The sequence below is a fragment of the Ambystoma mexicanum genome, chromosome 4p (genome assembly GCF_040938575.1).
Source record: "Ambystoma mexicanum isolate Mex_15411 chromosome 4p, UKY_AmexF1_1, whole genome shotgun sequence".
Lineage (NCBI taxonomy): Eukaryota > Metazoa > Chordata > Amphibia > Caudata > Ambystomatidae > Ambystoma > Ambystoma mexicanum.
This window is the reverse complement of record NC_090927.1, coordinates 301,907,659-301,930,476: the sequence shown is the minus strand read 5'-3', so window position 1 is coordinate 301,930,476 and position 22,818 is coordinate 301,907,659. Positions and strand designations below refer to the sequence as shown.

The following is a 22,818-nucleotide window of genomic DNA, read 5'->3' as shown; positions in this document are numbered from 1 at the left end:
TGTTGATTGCGCAGAAAAAAGGACTGGAGGAGGGTGGGGCATAACGTGTGCTATATACACACTGTCTACATCATGTCCGGAGTTGAGGAGTGCGATTGCAGGGAGGTTGTGGGGGTCTGATCTCCGAGCTATACTACTCACCAAGGAGGGATTTTCCGTCTATCTAGATGAGAATCTGAGAGGATGCAATCAATTTGAAATGTATTACATTTTAAATGCGCAAACCCAGAAACTTATCACAAAGATGATCTTTTCCCCTATACATATAACAGGCAAAAATAGGTCGTTTACTGTACAGCAAAGGGGTAGTTCTATACTCTGAGTCAACTAGCTCTAATGGCAGATTATTTGGGTTGGGGCATGGCCCTTGGCTTTAAGGTGGGCTCTGCACCTATACCGCCTTCTAGCCGTCTCTGGGCTCTGCACCTATACCGCCTTCTAGCCGTCTCTTGTGACATTGGTGTCTCTCGGGACTTTGCCCAAGTAGGGTGGCTTTTCTTGGCTGCAGAGCCCCCGCGTGTCTAGCGGATGGGGTCAGTGACCCGACTTAGTGACCCTAGAAGAAATGGAAATAAGAGACATTGCAACAAACCACCACTGTAGAAAACTAAGCGACACATCCATCAAAATCAAGTTCTTCAATAACATTTTAACTCTACCTTTCTGTCTTTACTATTTATTTCCTCACAACTATTTTATAGTAAAGAAAAGAGAAGGCACAATAAAGAATTCCATTTTCGAAGAGTCGCAGAGTCAACAATAGCACAAATGTAATGCTACAAGATCTGCCAGAGATTCAACCTATATTATTAGCACAGTACAAATATTGCAGACAAGGCAAAATACAATAGTAAAATAATTTTCTGAAAAAGAATTGAGAATCGGAACGTGAAATTAAAAATTGGCATCAGATGGGTAGAACTTCTAGTGTCATGAAGTAACATAAAAATGTGAAACAACAAGAAAATGCACAGGCTCTGGGCTTTACTAGTGTAATATGTTCATATCAAGCACCAAACAATATTTTATTGCAAACATACCTGACCATGGATAGGGGAGACAGATCCAGGGGAAAGAGTACGAGTGAAAGCAGAAGTCTTCTGCCACGTTGTGTTAACAGCCAGTCCAGAGAAAGCAACATTTTGATAATCAGACTCTACTACAGCTGCAGGTTTACTAGGGGAACGCGGTCTGCAAAAAATAAAATGAAATTGTCAACATAAATACTATACAAACAGCTGAATACCTAACTACTATTGGAAAACATATGCTAATATCTACAACTCACCTACATATCATTCAGGAAAGAAAATGTACATGTTACCCAACATAGTGAGTCATACTGGTAGTCAATGTCCCTCTTTTTACAGAATCCTTTGTACAGAGGGTGCAGATATTGTAAGCCAGGACATTTCTTGCAAAGCACTGAAAAAGTAATGGAATCCTGTGCACGGGAGTCGTGTCCCACACGTGCCTTTCCAAGCCCTCTAAAATACGCCAGCTTTTATACCCCAGTAAGGCAGATAACATGGACGTCACAAGTGATTACAGTAACAAACTACTTCCCTTCAGAAATGTTCTTACTGATGGATATAGTACTCATCTCTGAAAAGGTCAGCCAGGTGCAGATTGTTCTAGATATTGTTCTCACAACCACTAGGTAGCTGTATGGGTCACTGGCACCTTTCACACTGGAAGTGACATGCTTGGTGTTTACGGAAGCGCACGTGCCCTAAAAGCTCTGTTCCACTGTTTTTTCCAAGCAACAAAAGTATGTAGAACCGTCAAATAAAAATGATGATCCATTTTACAAGCAATCTTCAGATGGGTCGGTGGGAGGGGTGACATGTAATCTGTAGGAAAAATATTTCATTAATCGGTTAGACTATTATTACATGTAACAAACTCATGCTTCCAATGGACACAGTAGTTTCCTCTCATAAATTGCTCATCTTTAAAGACTCACAAAGACATACTGACAAGAGAAGGAGAGACTGTGAGGAAACCGTATGCACCAAACAGCTGAAAAAGAGACAGCAACCTGCCCAAACAGTCGCACCAGGCAGATTGGTGGCGTTTGGTAAACCTGTGCAGGAACACCTATGTGGACTGAACAAATGAACAGCAGGGAATCCCCTATCTGCAAGGCAGAAGTTGCTGCCAACCTTGTGGAATTGCCCGTAAGCGAGAGCTTTGTGTGCCAACTCATAACAAATCTTGAAGCATAACACAATCCATCAGGAGATTGGTCTGCTTGGAAATCGCCCTCCCTTTCCCCCGAGTCCCACAAAGCCCAAGAAAATAAATCACCCTCCCTTTCCTGAGTCCCACAAAGCCCACGAAAAGATGCTTGTCCCAAAGTAATTAGTTTATCCTGGTCACATAAGATGTCAAGACCCTCTTGGAGGCCAGTCTATGGCAGCTCTCTTCTTGCTTAGATGAGTGTGGGGGAGAGAACACAGTCTGAGGTGGATCCTTTGGTGTAAGGTGAAATTCGGAAACCATCATGGGGCAAAAAAACGTCTAACCCACAAATTGAGCTTTTCTTTAGAAAACATAAAAATGTGCACTGTAACTGAAAATGCCTGAACTACAGAAAACCCCCAAAGCAGACGTTATTGCCACCAAGAAAACCACCTTGTAAGAGAGTAACCCATAAAGGGCAAGAGTGTATGGGCTCAAACAGTGCTGCAATTAGAAACATCAAAACCAAATTAAGGTCCCACCAAGGAACAACAATGTGGAAAGGCATTTGTTAGGCCCTTAATCATCCTCAAAATAGTTTATTTTGGATAAGATCCCCTATAAAAGCAAGATATATCCAAAAAACATCTTACCTCTTCCACTCACCTCCCTAACACCCCACCTTCCCTACCTCCTCCCTTCCCCTTTACCCTTACCTCTTACTCCTCCTCTTCCTTACCCTCTCCATCCCTCTGATCCCCTTCCTCCCTTCCCCCGCTTGATTCTCGTCTCATCTTCTCCGCTCTTCTTCCCTCACATTCCTGCTCTTTCCCCCATCCTTACCTCCTCTAACACCTACCACTCCCTTGCTCACCTCCCCCCTTCCACACCCTCCTCACCGCTACAATACTGTAAGTTGTTTTTTATGCTATTAGCTGGTTGTGGTTCAATTGTCATCTTATGCTTGCTGTATGTTTACTTGTTCTTATGTAAAGCACTTTAGAGTAAAGGGCCATATAAATTAAATAAAATACAAATACATAAAATACAATTATAAAATGAGAGTGCAGACATAGCAAGATCAGAGAGAAAAAGATAAATTATTTAAGAGCAATAGAAATAAACAGTATTATGTGTGACAGCGACTTGGCCCTGTGAGGGGAGACATGAACCCCTCTTAATCTGTGGCAGGCGGCCTACAAGTGCAAATGCCAGAGCCAATCCAACCCTAGAGGCACAAATGTGAATGGTCCTTGAATGATAACCTTGGTACCACTGTTTGTCACCCAATACCTTGCAAACCCATTTCTGGCCAGAGTTCTCCATTATTGGTTGCAGGACTACAAGTTCCAGGATGCAGTGCGACAGCGAGTGAACAGCTGAAGAAGTCACCAGCAGCACTGAAACACAAGCAACTCGAATGGCTATCTGTCTCTAGAATTTAGGAAACAAATAGGACCTGCTGCAACAAAAGCAGATGAAAAATCTTCGCAACCACCAATTGGAAAATATGCAGGGCTACATAATGACCCGCGTATGAAGGAGAGGGAGCTAAGAAAGGTTTATGGAATGTCGCCCTGCTTTGGCCAACCCTCTGGGAGAAGTGCATGAGAAGAAGGAAGTGGAGACAGGAGAGAGTAGTAGGCGGAGGAGGAGGTAGAGGGAAGAAAGAGCATTCAGTGGAGTTAGAGAGAAGGAGGGTGTGAAGAACAGAGGGGCAGAAGAGGAGAGAGAGAGGCAAGAGAGAGGGTACTGTGATAAGATAGACAAAGGAGATGGACAAGAAGAACAAATTACTTACCTCTCAGTAATGTTCTTTGTGATGGATGTTCTCCCCCGGAACCCTTATCGATGATGATTGTGCTCTATATTCCTATAACTCTTCGGAACCCCTCCGCCTCCAGGGGGTGCTGCACAGCTCTGTGTCGGCTCCCACTGACGCCTCTACGCGCCCAGCACAGACATCGCGTCAGGGCAGCTATATTGAGGCGCCGCACCCCATGACTGTACATCTTTCCACCTTTTTTCCCTAGCACTCTGACGATGAGGGACTGTATAAGTGATGGGAGGGCGAGGAGAAATCCTCGGGAGGAACATCAATCATAAAGAAAATTACCCAGATGTAAGAAATGTGTTCTTCTTATGGATTGTTTCCTCACAAAGTAATGTTTAGCAAATGTGTGCAGATATGCCAACATTGCAGCCTGGCAGATTCCCAGGATCGGGACTCCCCCACCGTCTGCATGGCAGAGGTGGCAGCCATTCCCCAGGTAGAATGAGCCCAGAGACCCTCAGGTACATCCTTCCCAGCCAGATCATAGCATTTCAATGTCTGTTTGGTCACATCCCTTCCAGCACAAGAAACATTGTAACCAACAAAAATATTGTCATCTTTTCTAGCCTCTCTACTACAAGAGACATGGAACTTAAGGGCCTGCACTGGGCCCAGCCCATGGAATCGTTCCTCTGCCTTAGAAGGGAGAGGCGGAGGAAAAACACAGTAAGAAGGATCTTCTGAGAGAGATGCAAATCTGAGACTACTTTTGGAAGAAAGGAGGGTCTCACGCCCAATGTAACCTTCTCTTTGGAAAAAAAGACAATGCCTGGAGTTTACTCACCCATTTCGTGCAAGTAAGGGCAACCAGGACAATCACCTTAAGGGTTAGCAATCTAATAGGACAGGAGGAAATGAAGCGTCTCCAACCGAGCACCCATTCTATATTATTGCACTTACGCTATCCAAATTGTCATCTGATCTAGTACGATAGTAGCTGTCTGTGTCCCTCAACTTGTTCTTCCCCGCCCCCAGCACTATCTGAAATGTCGTCCGGTCTAGTACGATAGTCGCTTGTTTTGTCCCTCTCCTCTTCCCCCTGCCCGCACCTCTTGTCAATTCTCCGGCTCTACCAGAAATGTTGTCAGGCCAAGTATGTTAGTTGCTTGTCTGTCTCTTCTACCCCGCCACCCCACCTTATCTTGTCATAGCTCTTATTCTATCCGAATGCTCATTTGACCTAGTACGATAGTAGCTGTCTGTTCCCACCCCTTTCTTCCCCCACCAATATCTGAAATGTCGTCAGGCCTAGTATGATGGTTGCTTGTTTTGTCCCTCTCCTCCTCCCTCTTCCCCCTGCCCGCACCTCTTGTCAATTCCCCGGCTCGACCAGAAATGTAGTCAGGCCTAGTACGTTAGTTGCTTGTCTGCCCCTTCTCATACTCCAGCTGAAATAGTGCTAAGGTAACCCTTTACAGTGCCAAATATGCAGTCCCACTTGGGCCAAAGAGAGTAGAAAATTCAACACAGGGGATAAAGGACAGGATAAATGGTCCAGATCCCTCTCCCATCAAAAGACTTAGAATGTACGCCATCTGAAGGCCTAAGTAGACTTTGTGGAGGGTCTCCGAGCAGAAAGGAGTACATCAAGGACATCTTCCGACAAGTCCCACTCCCTGTATTTCAGCCTCTCGGTAGTCAAGCATGAAGGTTCTGGCTGCTGTGGTTCAGGTGGATCACTTGTTCCTTCGACTGGGAGTCCACTCTGCTCAAAAGGCACCAAGGAGGGGAGATGGCCATGTCCAGCAACTCCAGATACCACATTCTCCAGGCCCTGTCCAGAGCAATCAGAATGAGGGTGGTTCCAAACAGGCGCAATATCCTTAGAACCAGCTGAGTGACAGGGATCGGCGGGAACACAAAGGAGGTTTAATGTCCACTCGACCATCAATGTGTTCCCCAGAGCTCCACAACAAGGAAATTCCGTGGAGCAGAACAATTCACACTTCCTGTTTACACTGGAAGCAAAGAGGCTCACTTGAGGAGTCCCTCAACAGGAGCAGATTTCCTCCATAACTACCTGACAGAACTCCCACTCGTGGGAGACCGAAGTCTGTCTACTCAATGTATCCGCTGTGACATACTCCCTTCCGCCCAAGATGGGCTGCCGTCAGGGAGACGCTGTTCTCCAGACCCCAGAAACACAGTCACATTGCTTCTCTGCAAAGAGGCAAGGAACCCACACCACCATGTTTGTTGAGGTAGGGCATTTCCACTGTATTGCCCGTCAGGATCAGCACTGTCTTGTGTTTCACCAAGGGGAGGAAAGCGACCAGGATCAGCCTGCTCGCCCTCAGTTCCAGCAAATTGATGTCTTCAGAGACTCTGTGGGAGACCACAGTGAATTCACTGTCAGATCCGATAGTTGAGCGCCCCAACCAGTCAAAGATGCATCCAAGACATACTTTGAACTGGTAATGCTGTTGGCCCACCATGAACCTTAGGTACTGCCTGTGTCTCAAAATAATTGGAACATGGAAGTGGGCATCGTGAAGGTCTAGTGACACCAACCAGTCCTACAGGTCAAGAGCTTGCAGTATTGGGGCTAGGGTAACCATCTTGAACCTATCCTTGTGAAGGAACAAGTTCAGCAGCCATAGATCCAGAATAGGATGCAAGCCCCCATCCTCCTTCGGCACCAGAAAATAAGTGGAGTACGACTTGCTGCCTCGTTCCGAGCATAGTACCAGTTCTATAGCCCTCTTTAAAAGGAGCTGACCGACTTTCTTACGGAGGATGGGATCAGGAGGCAGGGTGGTGGTCTGAGGCCTGTGGTCCACTGAATGAGAGCGAGATAAATAGCCCTGATGACTGATCTGCAAGGCCCATGCGTCGGACATGGTCATGGACCATTCCGAGCTGAATAGGGAATGTCTCCCTCCCACTGGAGTAGAGTGACGGAGCCCATCACTGATGTTTTGCGCAGTGGGTAGTTGAGGGGACCTTGGCCATAGCTGCACCTCCTCTCTTGGCACCCCTAACCCTTGCCTCTTGGGAAGTGTCTGCCTTGCAGTATTCCCAGAGGGGCCGACTATGGCCTCTAGAGGCATAGGTAGAGTAGGGGTGAAAAGCCCTACCTCTGGCAGGCTGTGTGAAGGGCTGCTGCATGGCTAGCCCCAAAGACTTAGCCGTGGCCTTTGACGGTTGAACCTTCTGGAGTGCGTCACTAGCTTTTGAGCCAAACGTGTTCTGGCCAGCGAACGGCATGTCCAACAGCCTGTTCTGTATGTTGGCCGCAAACCCTAGCGTCCTCAACCAAGAGTGATGCCCGAGTACCGTCCCTGTGACCAAGGGACCTGCCCACACAATCTGCGGTGTCCAAGACATGACTAACATCTGGCGGTGAAGTAACTCTGCCATCAGCAATCAGAGCCTGGAAACCATCCTGCATTTCTGCCTCAAGGATGTGCTCGTCTGCTTCTGCCACACCAGACCAAAGCCTGAAAGAGAATTTGGAGAGAGCGCATGAAACGTTCATCGCACATAGGGCAAGGTTGCCTGTCGCTAACATCATCTTCCCCCTGTCTGAAAGGAGGGACAGGAAAGTCAATGTCTTCAAATGTGCCGTCGCTGCCTCAACCACCAAACATTCAAGGGAGGTATGAGAGGATGGAAACGCCGGATAAGATGGCGCCAGACAATCTTTCCTTGCCAGATCCCTGTCCGCTGCTGCAGCAGAGGGAGGTTCTCCCAAACCTCTGTTACAGGTGCCTGCCTCCACTGCTAAACTGAAGGGCAGTAGAGCCTCCTTTTTAGGGGCATCATCCAGGACATCACTGAGCTCATACTGAATCTTGGATCTGGAAGGAGCAGAAAGCCCCAAGGTCTCTGACATCTGGGACATCATCTGCTGGAAAGCGGCATGGGGCTTGCCCGGAGTGTGAGCTGGCAAGATTTGGCCAAGCCAGGGGCAACTCACAGGCCCTCAGCTAAAACGAACATCCTCACCTTCCCTGTAAAATTCTTCATGGAAATACCCCTCTTCCCTGGAAGCCAACCGGAATGGTACCTGATCACCTTACTCGTGGTAGATGGAATACATCTTCGACATGTAGGCGTCTCTTGGAAAGGGAGCGTACTCCCCTGGAAGATTTGACCACACCAACGTTGATCAGCACCAGCAAAGATGCCCATCATCTTTAGGCAAAATGCCTCCCATTCCTCTTAAGTGGAGACTGGGTGAGAACAGGACTTATACCTGCCGTTCTCGGGACTCCATGGAGCGGTGGCTACTCTTCTTAGAGGATGAAGAATAGTGACGGCAAGAGGACCCAGTGGGACCTCTTCTGGTGCTGCTGCTTCTTTTTGTCCTTCTTTTCTGCCTCTTTGGCTGGGCTGGTTTTTTGGGATGGTGCTCTGCGTCGCAGTGCGACCTCAAGAGAGACCGCAGCTCCACACTCTTCGCCTTGTGAACGAAGGTGAAGAGTTTTGCCGCCCTTTCACTGGGGGCCTTCGGGTGCATGGACTGGCACGACACACATTCATGCATGCATGTTGTGCCGCTCGGCCAAACAATAAAGACAGATCCGGTGCAAATCCGAAACCAGAATCTGCCGGCTTCAATCCACACACCTTGAATTGCAAGGACTTCAACTGAGTTGGCATGGCGTACAGACATTTTGCAAGCGAACACTTGCCGATCAGCGAACACAGTGTGTGGAAAAAAGAAACTGAAGTCACTTGGTGTGGTGCCCATCATATACTTGCCCCAATGTCAGGTCAGGCGTGAGATGCATAAAACCGTCAGACGGTGGCAGAAAAGTCCCTGAAGAACAGCTGCGCTGGGTTGGATTTATCATAGATGAGGAGTCGGTGGGAGGAAGGAAGACATGGTGTCTTAGAAGTTCTATTAAAGGAAAGAATGCCTCACATAACCCTGCAGCCATGATGGTGGTTTTCCCTAAGCTTCAAAGTGAACCAACACAGAGAAGTTGTGCCACTCTGCCCGTACTGTGCACCCTCTATTGACAGAATCTATGACCAGTGTGAGAAACCAGAGGGTGTCTCACCCACTAGTCCCTGGTATCGATCTCTCTCAGGTGGCCAGGGCACAGCCATCGCCTTTGGATCCAGACTCTGGGGGTGGACAAGTGCGGGAGGATCACCTGGGTGAGGGGTCTTCAGGGATTAAGGGTGAAACAGCCAATGGTGAGATGCGGTTTTCCTCCTTTTTTATCTACCCCCATCCTATTTTGTAGAATTTTCTGTCCCAACTGCCCCCCACCCCCTTTTTACACAAATACTGGGCCGAGAAAGAGGGTGACTGGGAGTAACCAGAGTAACTCTCTCACATCGTAGTGGACATGTCCCATTAATCGGGTCAGGCAAAGTCAGGCACTTTACAGTAAGCGCATACACATGTACCAGTTAACTCTCCTCACACAAATAAAAGGCAACACCTAAAGACACACTCTGAGCAAAGCGGAGTACGAGCAGAGCGTCCAGGAAGAAGGCACACCTACTGGAGCGGAGCAACGGACCAAGGGACAAGAGCAGCGAGCCAAAAACCACAAGGGTTCCCTACTGGAGGCTGTTGCCTCCGACAGACTGCAAAAGACATGTGGAGAAGGCCAGATCCCACAAGTGAAGATTGCATTGTGTTTAAAGGACGCAAGCAACCCTCCCGGGTGAATGGCAGAGTTGCGGAGGAGAGGCCAAGCCTGTGGTACTAACCTTGACTCGTGAATTGGAAATAGCAAAACAAGAAAGAAGCACACACAGCCGGTGAGTTGGCAAGCGACCTTAGAGACTGGTGTGTGTTAAAACAAATGAAGTAGTAACATTATTTCACAAGTGAAGTCTGCACGCGTGTGGATGAAAAGTGAAGAAAGGCAGACCTGTGAATGAACTTTGAAGTAAAAGGCAGCGGTGAGATCAGCGATACTAAGTATCGGAGTGGTCCGGTGAAGGGAAGTAGCCCATTCAAAAGTCTCTGTGAAAGGTACATTGTTTGAGGCTATAAAGTGAACAAATAGCAAAAGTGAATTAAGCGAGAGTAAATGGGAACTTTGAGTCGAAGGGGTCCTGCGGTGGTCTGTAAAGAGAGCCACGCACATTCGAAAGTCTTCAACATCCGAAAGTGGTCCGAGCCCAATTGAGGGAGACCCGAAGTACAATAAGCTTGATGAAAGGAGCCCCCCGGCAAGTTTGTGTTGAACTGTGACGTGAGAGGTCTGAGCCCGACAGAGGGGGACTTACGTCATCTGTGTGCTGTAAGGTCTGAGCCCAGCAGAGGGGGAACTTTGTGAACTTTATGTTGGAATACAATTTTGAAAGTCAAGTAAGAGACTTTAACGTGAAAGGTGAGGTGGGCCTCAATCCATGGTTTGGAACTGCTTAAAGTGTCAAGAAACCGAGCCAGAGTGTGTCATCTTGCCTACAAGCACAGCCTTACTCCGTGAGGTTTAACGTGAGGAGAGCTGTTTCAATTACCTTTATTCTTTTGAACACTGATTTTTCCTTTGCATACATTTCACATTTTTACATTTTGTACAAGAAATAGGGCAGGCATTAGGTTTTTGTTAGCATAGACCATTTTGATTTGAGGGACTGCACTAGGACTGTTTGGTTTATCGTTTAATGGTCGAGACTACTCCCATCTTAGTTATAGGGCAACATAGGAATTTCTCCGACCCCAACATTTAAAATAAAGGTTTTACAAATGGGGGTGGGGGCCCTGTGTTAATTTGGCTCTCGTCTGCGCTCTCTGGATTCCCCTCTTAGGCCTTCTCCACCCCTGCTGTAAGCAGAAGGGACACGGTTACTCCCAATCATCCCCAGTGCTCCCACTTAAACCTTACCCCACCCATGTAAAGTTCACTACCTTTATTAAAAATCCTGCCATTTATGCTGCTTTTTGACAAACAACATGCATGGAGTCTAGTCCCTTGTTTATTTTCAGGAATTCCATTGCCCTTTTACACCATCCAGCGATGTGATTTACGTTGATGAGTGCTAGTAGAGCCTCCGGATGTATTTTATCTTTCCGTGTCGTCCCGCCCGGTGAGTGAATTTTCTGCTCCTGTTGAACTCATAGTTCCGTGCTCTGAATGCCAGACGCAGCAGATTGAGTGTTCCATTAATTATAGCCACAGAAGGCGAGTTCAGATGCTCTCAACGTGAGGTGGAAACCCTGGCAATGTACTTTTACAAACATGGACTGGTTTTATTTCATGTTTGCAGGGTACTTGTGGGATGCCTATTTTGTCCTGCTCTTAATGCTAGATGCAGCAGATTGAGCTTTGCTTGAACTACAGTCAGCAAGTTCTGATGCTTCGTACGTGAGGTGGACCTAAATGGACACGCTGTAGAGTATTTTAAAACCTGCACTTATTGTATTTTATGGTTGTAGGTTATTAGTGGGACGTTCATTGTGCCCTGATCAACTATTCTTTTGCGGAACAGCTTCTGAGGTAGAAGTTCTTCCTATTCTATATTGATGCATGGATGGTTTTGTGGCTGATTGGACTTTGCTATTCAATTTCATTGCAGATGAGTAATGTCTATGCCTTTGGTTTGTTTTATTGTATAGTGTTTTTTACCATTTGAGGTCTCTGCGTTGTCGATCCGTGTAAGTATTCTGGGTGTGGTGGCACTTAGGGTGATGAGATGCAAGGAATCAGGAGTAAGACTCAGACACAGCGGCACAATGATGGCTGCTTTAGACTTTAAAATGGTTGGAGAAAGACTTCTCTCGCCCTATCACCACGAGGAACTTCCCTGACTCAACGAAACTAAAGGATGTCAGTGTCAGAATGTCCAAAGTAGAGAGTTCTCGGTCCGGTGTCCAAAATCCGAACCTTACCCTTACATGGTAAACTCAAAATAAAGTGCAAATGGATATATAGTCTTTCAACTGGTCATTTGTAGCTTTTTCCAAAGTTCCAACACAAAGTTGCAAAAGGTGCAACATGGCGAATAAAGTTCCACAATCCTCAGGACAGGGTCCTCTTCCCCTGAGAGTCTCAGATTCATTTCAGTTCACACTCACAATTCTCAGCAGGTGTTTTTCTTTCACTGAGTTCTTCAGACACTTTATTGTTTGCAAACAATAGTTTGGGGAATATGGTTCCTCCCTTGGTTTCTTTTCCAGTTTCCTATTTCCTGGTCCAGGTGGTACGATTCCCTTTTCCCCCGGATTTCCCACATTCAAAGTTATTTACTTTCATAGTCTATTACATTATTATTATATTTTTATAAAGCGCCACATGCCCATGGGCCTCAGGGCACACAAAAAGACAAGTACAAGATAAGACAGTAGTCAGAGCCAGAGATAAATGGAAGAAGCGAGAATGTAGCCCTATAGCAGGGAATAAGGTTGAAGAGGTGGTGCTTCACCAGCTTTTTAAAGAGACTAATCGAGTCTGCAGATCTAATAGACACTGGTAGAACATTCCAGGCAAGAGGGGCCTGACCATCAAAAGTTGTGCCGTCAAACCTGACAAGCCTGTACCTCAGTTGAACCATTTTGAGGTTATCCTTGGAGTGCAGGAGGCGGCCTGGTTTGTTTACTTTTGTCCGGTCCTTTAGATATTGTGGTCCTGTGTTAGTCTAGCACTTCAAGGAAAGTGTCAGGATCTTGTAGGAGATCCTATGTCAAATGGGAAGCCAAGGTAGTTCCCTTCTAGCAACGGACACACGATTCCGTCTTGGGAGGCCGTGAATGGCGCAGACTGTGCAGTTTTTGGGAAACCTGGAGAGAATGCAGGTTGATTTGCGTGGTGCCAGCCGGCAAACTGTTGCAATAATCTAGTTTTGAATTCACTAAGGCGGTGGCTAGGAGAGAACAGATGCTGCCTGAGATGAAAGGACGAATGTGGTATAGCCGCTTTATTGTAAAGGCGCCTGAAGAGCGGGTGTGCGAAACGTGGGATTTCATGGTAAATTCGGCTTCTAGGAAAACACAGAGTCTTCAAGATCCAGCATAGCGGTTTCTGTCCCATGCTTAGCTCTGAAGCCTGACTGGCGTACCCCCAAAATGGTATTTTCTTCAATGAAGCCCTGAAGTTGTAAGCAGGCTACCTTATCCATGATTTTAAGAAAGAAGGAAACATTTGTGATAGGTGGATAGTTTTTGGCCACTGCTGGATCCAAATGACTTTTCGTGAACAGTAGAGTGATCCAGGCCTCTTTCAGGGACACTAGGACCAGGCCTTTGCTAAAGGAGAGGTTGAAAAGTCTTGTTATCCAAAGCACCAATGACTCAGGGGAGGCTTTGAGGATGTTGGCCGGGCACCTGTCTCCCAGGCAGGATGTTTGTTTCATATCCTGAATGATCTTGTAGATTTTAGCTTCAGAACAACGTGTAAAGCTAAAGGTGTCATTATTAGATTGAGGGGAGTTGGCATCTGGGGAAGGCAGAGGAGTCACTCTGAGTTTGACTGTACACTCCTGTAGGTCTTTGATAGCCTGTTGATGAGCCCACATTTTAGAAAAAGATTTGTTGTGGATTGTCGGGCACCAAGCAGAATCTTTGGTAAGATCATTATTAGTACCTGGTTTATCCTCGAATTCGTTGAGGATTTTGAAAAGTTTGATGGAACTTGAGCAAGGAATCTTGATTCTGTTATTGAGGTAGGCTGATATAGCTTCTATGATGGCGATCTTGAAATCTTTTACTGGCTGCTTGTAGGTGCTTAAGGATTGAGGACTGGGGTTCTTAGGCCAAACTCTTTCGAGTAATTTTTTAATGCGTCGAAGTAGAATAATGTTGTCATTATACCATGCATTGTTATGAGTTTCAGTTTTCATTTTTGACTTTCGTAGGGGAAAGAGTTTCTATGACAGAATCAATACTGGTCGTGAGATGGACTACCAAGTTGGAGGAATTGGTAAGTTTGTCAATGGGCTGTAGCCTGGCCACAAACAGTGCAGATAGTTTAGCTGGGGTTCCATGTGTTAATTCTGCCATGAAAATATTGTGATGCTAAAATATCGGCATATTTTTGTGGCAAAATTCACACATGGACCCTGCAGGGGACAACCCCCCCCCCCAACCACCTCATCATCATTTTTTAATGTGCGGGGGACACCCCTACAACCCCCGCTCCCACAAAATATCCCCAACAAAAATATCGCCTATGGCGAACCAAAAACAGCCATATCTACAGCAATATTTTTGTTGGGGATATTATGTAGTGATGCCTTAGCTGGTGTGACATTCTTAAGATTCCTCGATTGCTTTCCGATTCTGGGCAAAGAGTCCATTCTGAGGGGTGGTGTTGGAAGCTGGGCTTGTAAATCCACAATATAGTGATCGGACCACGGACAGGGACTCACTTCAGCATCGGAGAGGTGCAAAGAATGTGTAATGACACAATCCAAAGTGTGTACCCAGATATGAGAGGGGCCTTTTACCCACTGCAAGTATCCAATGGCTTGCAAGGACTTAGTTAGGGAGGAGGCTTGCCTATCGAGTGGCTCTTCAGCCCATAAATTCAGATCTCTAAGAATGATAAGGGGGCGGGGGGTCTTGACCTTAGTGAGAAGGTTGAGAAGTCCAAGGAATTGTTCTTAAAATGTGGCATGCCCCAAGGTCAGTAAAGGACCAAGATAGTTAAGGAAACATGATGACTGATGTACATTTTTGCTACCCCAGAAATGGGATCAAGCGCTGCATTGTGCTTATACTGACCAGGGATAACCTCGAGCTTGTTCAGGGTCTCACAGTCACCCATATTAGCATGAAGATGTAAGGGTGTTTGAAAAACAGTTGTGGAAGCTGAGGACAGCAGCGAGTCGCAGGGAGGGTGGAAATAACACTGCAAGAGGCTCTCCTTTTCGGTCAGGTATGGGGAAAGGTTATGAGCAGTAATACACGTCAAATTATCGCGCAGCTTTTGTATGCGCTCAATGGTTGCAGACATTATAGAAAAGGATAAAATAGATGCGTAAGGTACACTGGAAACCAAGGGATTTGAACAGGTACACCTCGCACACCTTTCGCAAACCAGTGAAATATGGCCTCTTCAAACGCGCTGTCGCCAACATGCTGCTGACGTGTATAAGAGAGTCAGTGGTGCTGGCAAATGTAGTTCAACTGAACTACAGAACTCTCAATCAGCTGAGGCCTATGGCGCGAGCTGACACGGCGAGGCACGCAGCAATGTGAGAGTAAAGTAGAAGGAAAAAGAGCAAGACCCTAAGTGCCTACAATCTCAAATCTCAAATCTAGATGTACCCACCAAATAAATGCACAGATAAAAGTTTCAGAGGCACGTTCTTCAGGACAAATGAAAATGCAGTCCTTACTGCTTGGAGGGTGGAGAGCAATTAAACAATATCTGCGCTCAGAGTTACAATCATGCAGAAAAGGAGTCCCATTAACACCGCACTGTACTCACAATCATACACACTATATTTGAGTGCGGGTCTCAGACACTACACCAGGTGAATTGGTTGCTTCTCCTGCCAGAACTTTCTTACTTTCTTCACTTTGCTTTTCCAGAGTATGCAATTTTCCAATCCAGGGGCTATGGTTCCATTCCCCTGGATTTCACACATTGAAGGGGGTTCTCTTACTCTTCTTTATTTTCACAGTTTCACCATTATAGTTCTTTTCCCAGAATATATAATTTTCCAGTCCAGGGGATATGGCTCCCCTCCCCTTGATTTCACACACCTAAGATTTTGTATTTCCTCTTCTCGGGTCTTATAGTTTATTCGCAATTGGGTGCGTGACACAGACTCGCAATCACATTGCCTGGTATACTCTCCTGACAGAACCTTTTAACATCGCAACTTACCGGTTTCACCAAATTCAGGGTGCTTCCCTTTCCCTAAATTATACTTCTAATAGCTTCGACTTTCAAGAGGTATGGGTCTTCCCTTATTTCCTCATACTTGGTTGTGTTTTAGTGCTTTAGAATTAGAGAAGACTTCTTTTGACTGATTCTTTGCACTACAAAGAGACCCGGGGGGAGGAGGAATACTGAGGAAAGCTTTTTTCATGCAAATATAATCACACACAGACATGGGCGAGTACTAACAGAAGACAGTATTTAAATATAAGGTGCAAAATACTATTAGCTGAATACATTTGTAAATGTAAAATTCTATTTCGTTTTTCTCAAAGCACGGTATAATCAATCTCACTACCGGGAGGAACTTGGCCTGCACTAAAAAATGGATCTCAGAGCATGCAGTGTTGCGTCACTGAGACTAAGCTCTGGCAGAGCACACTAAGCGGCTGATCAGTTGTCTGTCAAAAGCCCATGCAGATTAAGAATAGGGGATTGAACATGCTCAATGCACGACATGCAGCATTATGGAAAACAAGGTTTTAAGGGGAATTTCTGGACCAGATGAAAATTATGAGCATAATGAGTGAAGTATGGGGGGCATGGCGGGAAAATGTGTTTATATATAAATGTTCATAAGTAACAAAATGATGAAAAATGAAGCTACAGTATATTCTTGCATAGGCCAGCAATATGTTAAGTAGCATGTCCTAAAACAGACATCGCCGGCCATGAAGGAAAGTAGACGGCAGCATTCCTTGTAGGGAAGAAGGACACATTTAGAAGGAGCCATGCCCATATCCATAGTTATTTGCCCCATTCTCATTTCTGTACAGATTAAACTTTTTATCCTTGCAGGATAATACTCTTGGCCTTGCTTCCCTATAGGGGTGCATTTACTCTAGTGTGAGCGTGATTAGGGGTACCCATATAATTAAGGGGTTCCCCCTGTAAAGTTGGGCTACCTTTCAGTGGTGACCCCGACGTGATCTTAGCCCCATACTTTGCGAAGACCAAGGCCAGTCAGCCACGCCCATCTATAGTGACCAGTCCTCTAAGTCAAAAAACAAATGTATCCTGAGCGACTTTAGTGGGAGCAATTTTTAAAGAAATCCTCTCCGCACACTAAAGCGGGGCGTGGCTCCAGAAAGATAGGCCAGCTTGCTTCGTAATAGAGGAAAACTCAAGTGAAACACGCACATGTGAGTATACTCTTGCAAGTGATAACATGGGAACACGTATGTATGAATGTATGATAGTATGGTGATGTGGATGATGTACGAGGTCAATGGAATAGATGGAACAGGACTTTTTGGTGATGTATTCTGGAATAGGACTTTTGGCGATGTATTATGGAATAGGATGTTTGGTGATGTGTAAAGCAATAGATTGGTAGGATTTCAGGAGATGTGTTATGGAGTAGATTGGATAGGAGGTGGGTTATGTATTGAAATTGTGGCATATTTTTGTTTTTCTACTTTTTATAATGGATAAAGGGAACCTCAGCATATAAAGACAGAGGAAAGCGAGCCACACTTCATAAGGACTGGGAAGTAAGGGATCCTCAGCCATAATAGGTTGAAAAGGTAATACAACACATTATTTTATGACGATAAAAGCAATGGGATCCTCAGCATATTAAAAAATGCTAGGAAGGTGGTATTACAAAGGATATAAGGAAAAACAGTAGTGGCTCGGTATAAGGAATGGACCTGGATTTTAGTCTATTTTTATATATATTCTCTTGCTGTCTTTTGTGGTACAAATGGAAGGAAGGTGGATGAGTTGCGGTGTGTGTTTGGTGAAATGAAAGTGGAAAAAGTATAAGGGGTGGAGGAAAAAGTGGGTTGATCTGTATTTTTGTCTAACTAGCAGAAGCGTACACAGCATAGCAGTAGGGGATAAGTGAAGCATTATGGACGAGCGCAACATTATGGAAGAAGAAACTCCAATACAACACATGCATAGGGTTCTACCACTGTATTGTGACAGAATAAATAAACAATGGACAGTAGAAACAAAGGAAATGGTATGTCCTGCTCCTGGCCAAAGCAGGGCTCCCATTACAGAAACATGCTAGAAAAAATGTCCATCCTTTTAGCAGCAAAATATAAGGGGGAAAAAAAGTTCCAAAAAAGAAAGGAGATTTTAGATTTGTGGCAATTATTCAAGGATATGGAAGATCAGGAAGGTGAAAAAGAGATCCAATGGGGAATATACCCCGTAACGCCTAAACCTGCAGTAGGGTATAAAAATCCAGTCTATAAGCCTCCAGTGGTAGAGAGAGAGTCCACAACATGATTATCAGGTTTAGCAACTCAGGGGGAACGCAAGAGCTTTTGCACCTCCACCTCCATATAACCCATTCACAAGCGCTGACATGCCCGTAGCATCAGTGTACCCAGACGGTCCACAAGCAGATATAAATAATCAGTTAAGAGCATTGCAGAAAAGGTTAGTCAGGTTACAAGAACCTGAAGAAGTATCACCAGAAATAAGGTTACCGGTGCAGATGTTAGGGGATTGGAAGTCAGGAGATTTTTTTTGTTTAGAGTCAACCCTGGGGCAATAAGAAATATTTGTGTGGAAAAAGATAATGGGTAGAGGGTATGGACGGTCCTGGGACAACAAGTAGAACATGCAAGGGAAAATGGAGGGTAAGATCAAGGTGGTAGAAATAATGAAGAGGCAGGGTAAGAGGATCAAGGAAAGGAGTCAGAGAGAAACCCGTCCCTGCCACAAGAGGCAGTGAGGAGGGACAGACCAAGAAATAGACCAGATTTAATGGTGGTAGTACAAACTCAGAAGGAAAAAGGGGTAGAAAACAAAATAGATATGCAGATGCCTCTTATACATAAAGGAGTAGGGATAACCCAGTATGTGCCATGGCCTCAAATGAACAAAGATAATTTGATTAAAGCTCTCCCCCAGCTTATAGCCGGAGCTAGTAAATGGATCTATGCATTTGAAAATCAAACAGCAGGAGTAGCCTTAGCACTAGGAGACCTTAAGAGTTTACTGGTCGTCATAGTTGGGGACCAGGCTGGGGACCTATGGGCAAGGGCTGGTTACTCTGGGGTAAGTCTTGCAGATAATGAACATGATAGAGCAGCCTTTAATGAGGTACGGGCAAGGGTATGGGATGCCCTATGAAGGATGTACCCAGATACTCCTGACTTATTATTATTATTATTAATGTAATGTACAATGTGTGATCATGAGGACCCAGTTAGGTGTATTCTTATGTTACAGGAAATGTGTAGAGTTGAAACAGGAGGGCAACGATACCATTCGGTACAATTTTTCTATTTTATCATAAAGAGGGGATTACCAAAAGCGGTCCAGAAGGCACTAGATAAAATTGTTGGAGTTGAAGCCAAAGGGTGGGCAAAGATACAAAGTATAATAGTCCACCATTGTAAGAGAATCAAGGAACGGGACAGGGAGACAGCCCAGAAGCAGCAAAAGGATGAGGCAAAACTAGTGGAAAAGAAACTAAATAAGGTTGGCGTCCAAGCACCAGTATTGGCACCGGCTCAGGGGGAAAGGACAGGAGATACTCAACAAATTGGGAATGCCACCATTGCGGCACCATGGGGAGAAGGAGGACAGGGACAGTGGGGTGGGCACAGTGCTCCAACCCCAAGCTCGAGCAATGGTAATAATAAATGCAATGGCAAGCGAGTCAGTAGTCCGTGGTGCTCCGGTGGTCCCGGACATATTTTTATATGATATTAAGGTATTAGTAAAAGCAGTGCCTCAAATTGAGACAAAGTGTTGGTGAGTGCCCACAGATTTTATTTTCCGACCCATGGTGCCACCCAAGATGTTGGCAGGGACAATAATGTCATTAGATTTACTAGGACTAGTAGTGTCAGACACAGTATTATGTATAGACCCGACAGAACAATTAAAGGAAATGACTGATAAGGAGTTATTTGAGGAGAGCGAGAAAAATTGGGAGATTTTGGAAGTTTGCATCCCCTGTGATATCATGGTGCAGGATAGGAGGGTACAGTGCCCCCTGATGGCAGGGGTGACCCAGTCTTTATTTTTTGAGGACATGCGATATGTGCCAGCACAATTATGGACTAATAATCCATATGATGTTGGGTTACTGAGAGATTACATTGAATTGTAATCAGTACAGATTACATTGAAGTCAGGTGCCTAGCACAATCATCCAGTACGTGGATGATCTGCTACTATGTAGCGAAAATTAACAGTGCAGGAGGGATTCTGTTGCATTATTGCAATTGCTGGCTCACAAAGGGTACAAGGCAGATAAAAAGAAGCTACAATACTGCCAACAGGAGGTACTATACTTGGGACAACTCATTTTTGCAAACGGGAAAAAAGTATTGTCAGAGAGGGCAGCGGCAGTACGCACCACCCCTAGGCTCAGTACTGTCAAGGAAATGCACCAGTTTTTGGGCTTATGTAATTATTGTAGAGCATGGATCCTAAACTATGCAGTCTACACAAGGCAGCTGTTACAAAGTCTCAGGGAAGGGTCAGAGGACCTAAAAGTAAATTTGAATGGACTGAAGAAATGACTAGACAATTTGAGGACTTAAAAAAAGCTGTTTTAGCAACTCCGGATTATATACAGGAGTTTTATGTATTTTCCCACTCTGATGAACGGCTCATGCATTGACGGAAGAAGACATACTTTATGTTGATGGGTCATCAATAAGTGATGCACACAGGGGCGGTAGTGACATGAGGTAAAGGGGGGGAGAAAAAGTGCCCACCCCTGTAGAAAGTGAGACCACGGTTCCATACACAGCATTGCCCATATTCCAACTAGACCATTATTACCTGGGGTACTGATCAGCCCCAGGTTTCAAGGTCCTTATGAGGTGGTGTTCTGTACTCCTCTCGCTGTTCGTATGAAGGAGTTAAAATATTGGGTGCATCTCTCGGATGTCCAAAGAGCACCTGAGACGAGGCAAATCTCAATAAGGACCTCACAAAAGAAGAAGATATTTCATAAGGATCTATGCCAGGGTGGTGTGCAGTGGCACACGCCTGATTTTTCATTTATCTTTTTTCATTTATTTTTATTTTTTTCATTTTGCATCATTTTTCAATTTCTTTGGTGATTTCTTTTAATTTTTAAAGGTCCAGAACCCGGTCAGTCTTTCTCCCTCCTTCACCCTCTCCTCCTCCTCCTCCTTTCTTTCTCTTTCTCTCTCTTTCTCGATAACCTTGTTTCTCCTCTCCAGGAATAAGCATGGATGCCTGACCGACGTGTTCAAACCTCTCCGTTATGTAGGGATAAAGTTAAGATAAATATCATTTGTTATAGAGATTATGTAGTATATCTTTTTAGTAATATATTGTTTTGTAAAACACTGCTTGTGGTTGTTGGAGTGGATGAAGGTATGTCTGTTATATGGGTTGGCGATATAAATGGGGGTGGAGGACAGTTGGAAAATAATGCTAATATGAATATATAAAAAAAGCAAATAAAAATGGCTCACTTTTTGCCGACCACCCCTACACGTTTTCCTAGACGAATGAAACGGGAAATACGAATGATGTATGATTTATATAAGGGGTTGTGCTTTGACACCATTTCTGACATCCAGCATTTAGAAACATTGAATAGCTGGTACTCTGATATGCGCATTGCGGGAAGGAATATAATCAATGAAAGCTGTTACGTGTGTGCACTTATCCCGTACGCATCAGGGGCTCCTAAGGTTTTAGTTCCACATCCAGTCCCAATTACAGAGGCAAAATGCCTGGTACATCTTGCACTATGAAGGACAAAGGACATACTCCAGGCACACAGTGAGCAGTTGAGGAGCATTGATCTAGATCCAGCGTTATGCAGTGGCAACACGAAATACCGCCAGTGTCTACAAGTACCATATTTTTCCATGGGAGGTTACGCAAATGACAACGAAAAATGGTAGGGCACCACAGTGACATGCACGGCAGATGGACTGATCGAGTACAGCGGATAAGCAATATCCCAAATAAAGACTATGTGTGCGCAAATATGGTCTCAATACATCACAAGACTGACATGGATTGCAACAATGGAAAAGCCAGTGCGAATACATAGAGACAGACTAAGAACTTTATTTTTAGCAATGAAGGACCAGTCCCTGTTGGCGCAAACACACAGTGCAACCACACTCTTGTGATGCCAGATGTGGTGGGTCAGTCAAAAGGCCGAAAAAATAATATCGAATTACAAAAATCTAGAAAAAAAAATCTCGAAAAAAATATCGAATTATTTATTTATTTATTTATATGTGTTTTTGGGGTCAGGTAAGTAAAACAAAGGGGTAAAATAAAAAAGGGGGGGTTGGGTGGGGAACCCCCCCCATTTCGAATAAAAAACGTCATAAAAAAATTCGACATTTTTTTTTCGCCCTTTTTTTCGAGATTTCTTTTTCAAGATTTCTAAATTCGGTATTATGACCATAAACCGCCAGATATGACTAAAGGTACGGCAGCAGTGATGGATTACTACTAGGTTTGTGGCCAACAAGCCCACCCTCATGGAGGGGCAAGCGTTCACTGGCCACCCTGCACTCAGTGCTACTAGTAATCCTGGAAGAACACACAAAGGGAGAAGAAATGCCTGTCAAGTTGCCAACAGCCACTCCAGCACCTAAAGAAGCACAAAGAAACTTGCAGATCACACAAGGATTTGGTATGCTGCCAGAAAAAGGACTATTTCAACAGCGGGGAAGAAAGAAGAGATCAAACTATGTCTCAAAGGATTTCCTTGCACTGCTCAGAAGAATACCTGATCAATATCAGCTTTTCAGCTCAGCAGAGACTTTATTTTCATCTTTTTTTTAGCTCCTGAGGTACAAGCAGCTACTGCACTTTTATACCCCCCGAAGGTGCTGAGAATGTGTCACTATCCCACGTCATCGAGGCGGTGCACAATCTAGGTGTTCAAATGAAGAAAGAAGGTGGAGTTCAGAACACGGATTGGCTATCACTTGTCTTTGATTGGGTCCCATCATGGCTGGAGGCAGCAGTAAAAATACTGGTTCCTGTTATTGTATTCTTCTTGGTCCTCTTCTGCATGTG

At 45.0% G+C, this 22,818-nt stretch overlaps 1 protein-coding gene across 7 annotated transcripts in view; it reads right to left on the bottom strand.

The window, feature by feature from the left end:
* Nucleotides 1-22,818, bottom strand: part of ITSN2 (intersectin 2) — a 2,589,317-nt gene that overhangs the window by 897,249 nt on the left and 1,669,250 nt on the right. For all 7 annotated transcript variants that reach the window (XM_069605851.1, XM_069605856.1, XM_069605854.1 and 4 more), the window contains one exon: nucleotides 1,041-1,191. In XM_069605851.1, the coding sequence (XP_069461952.1) occupies nucleotides 1,041-1,191 (151 nt within the window). The remainder of the gene's footprint in view (nucleotides 1-1,040; nucleotides 1,192-22,818) is intronic.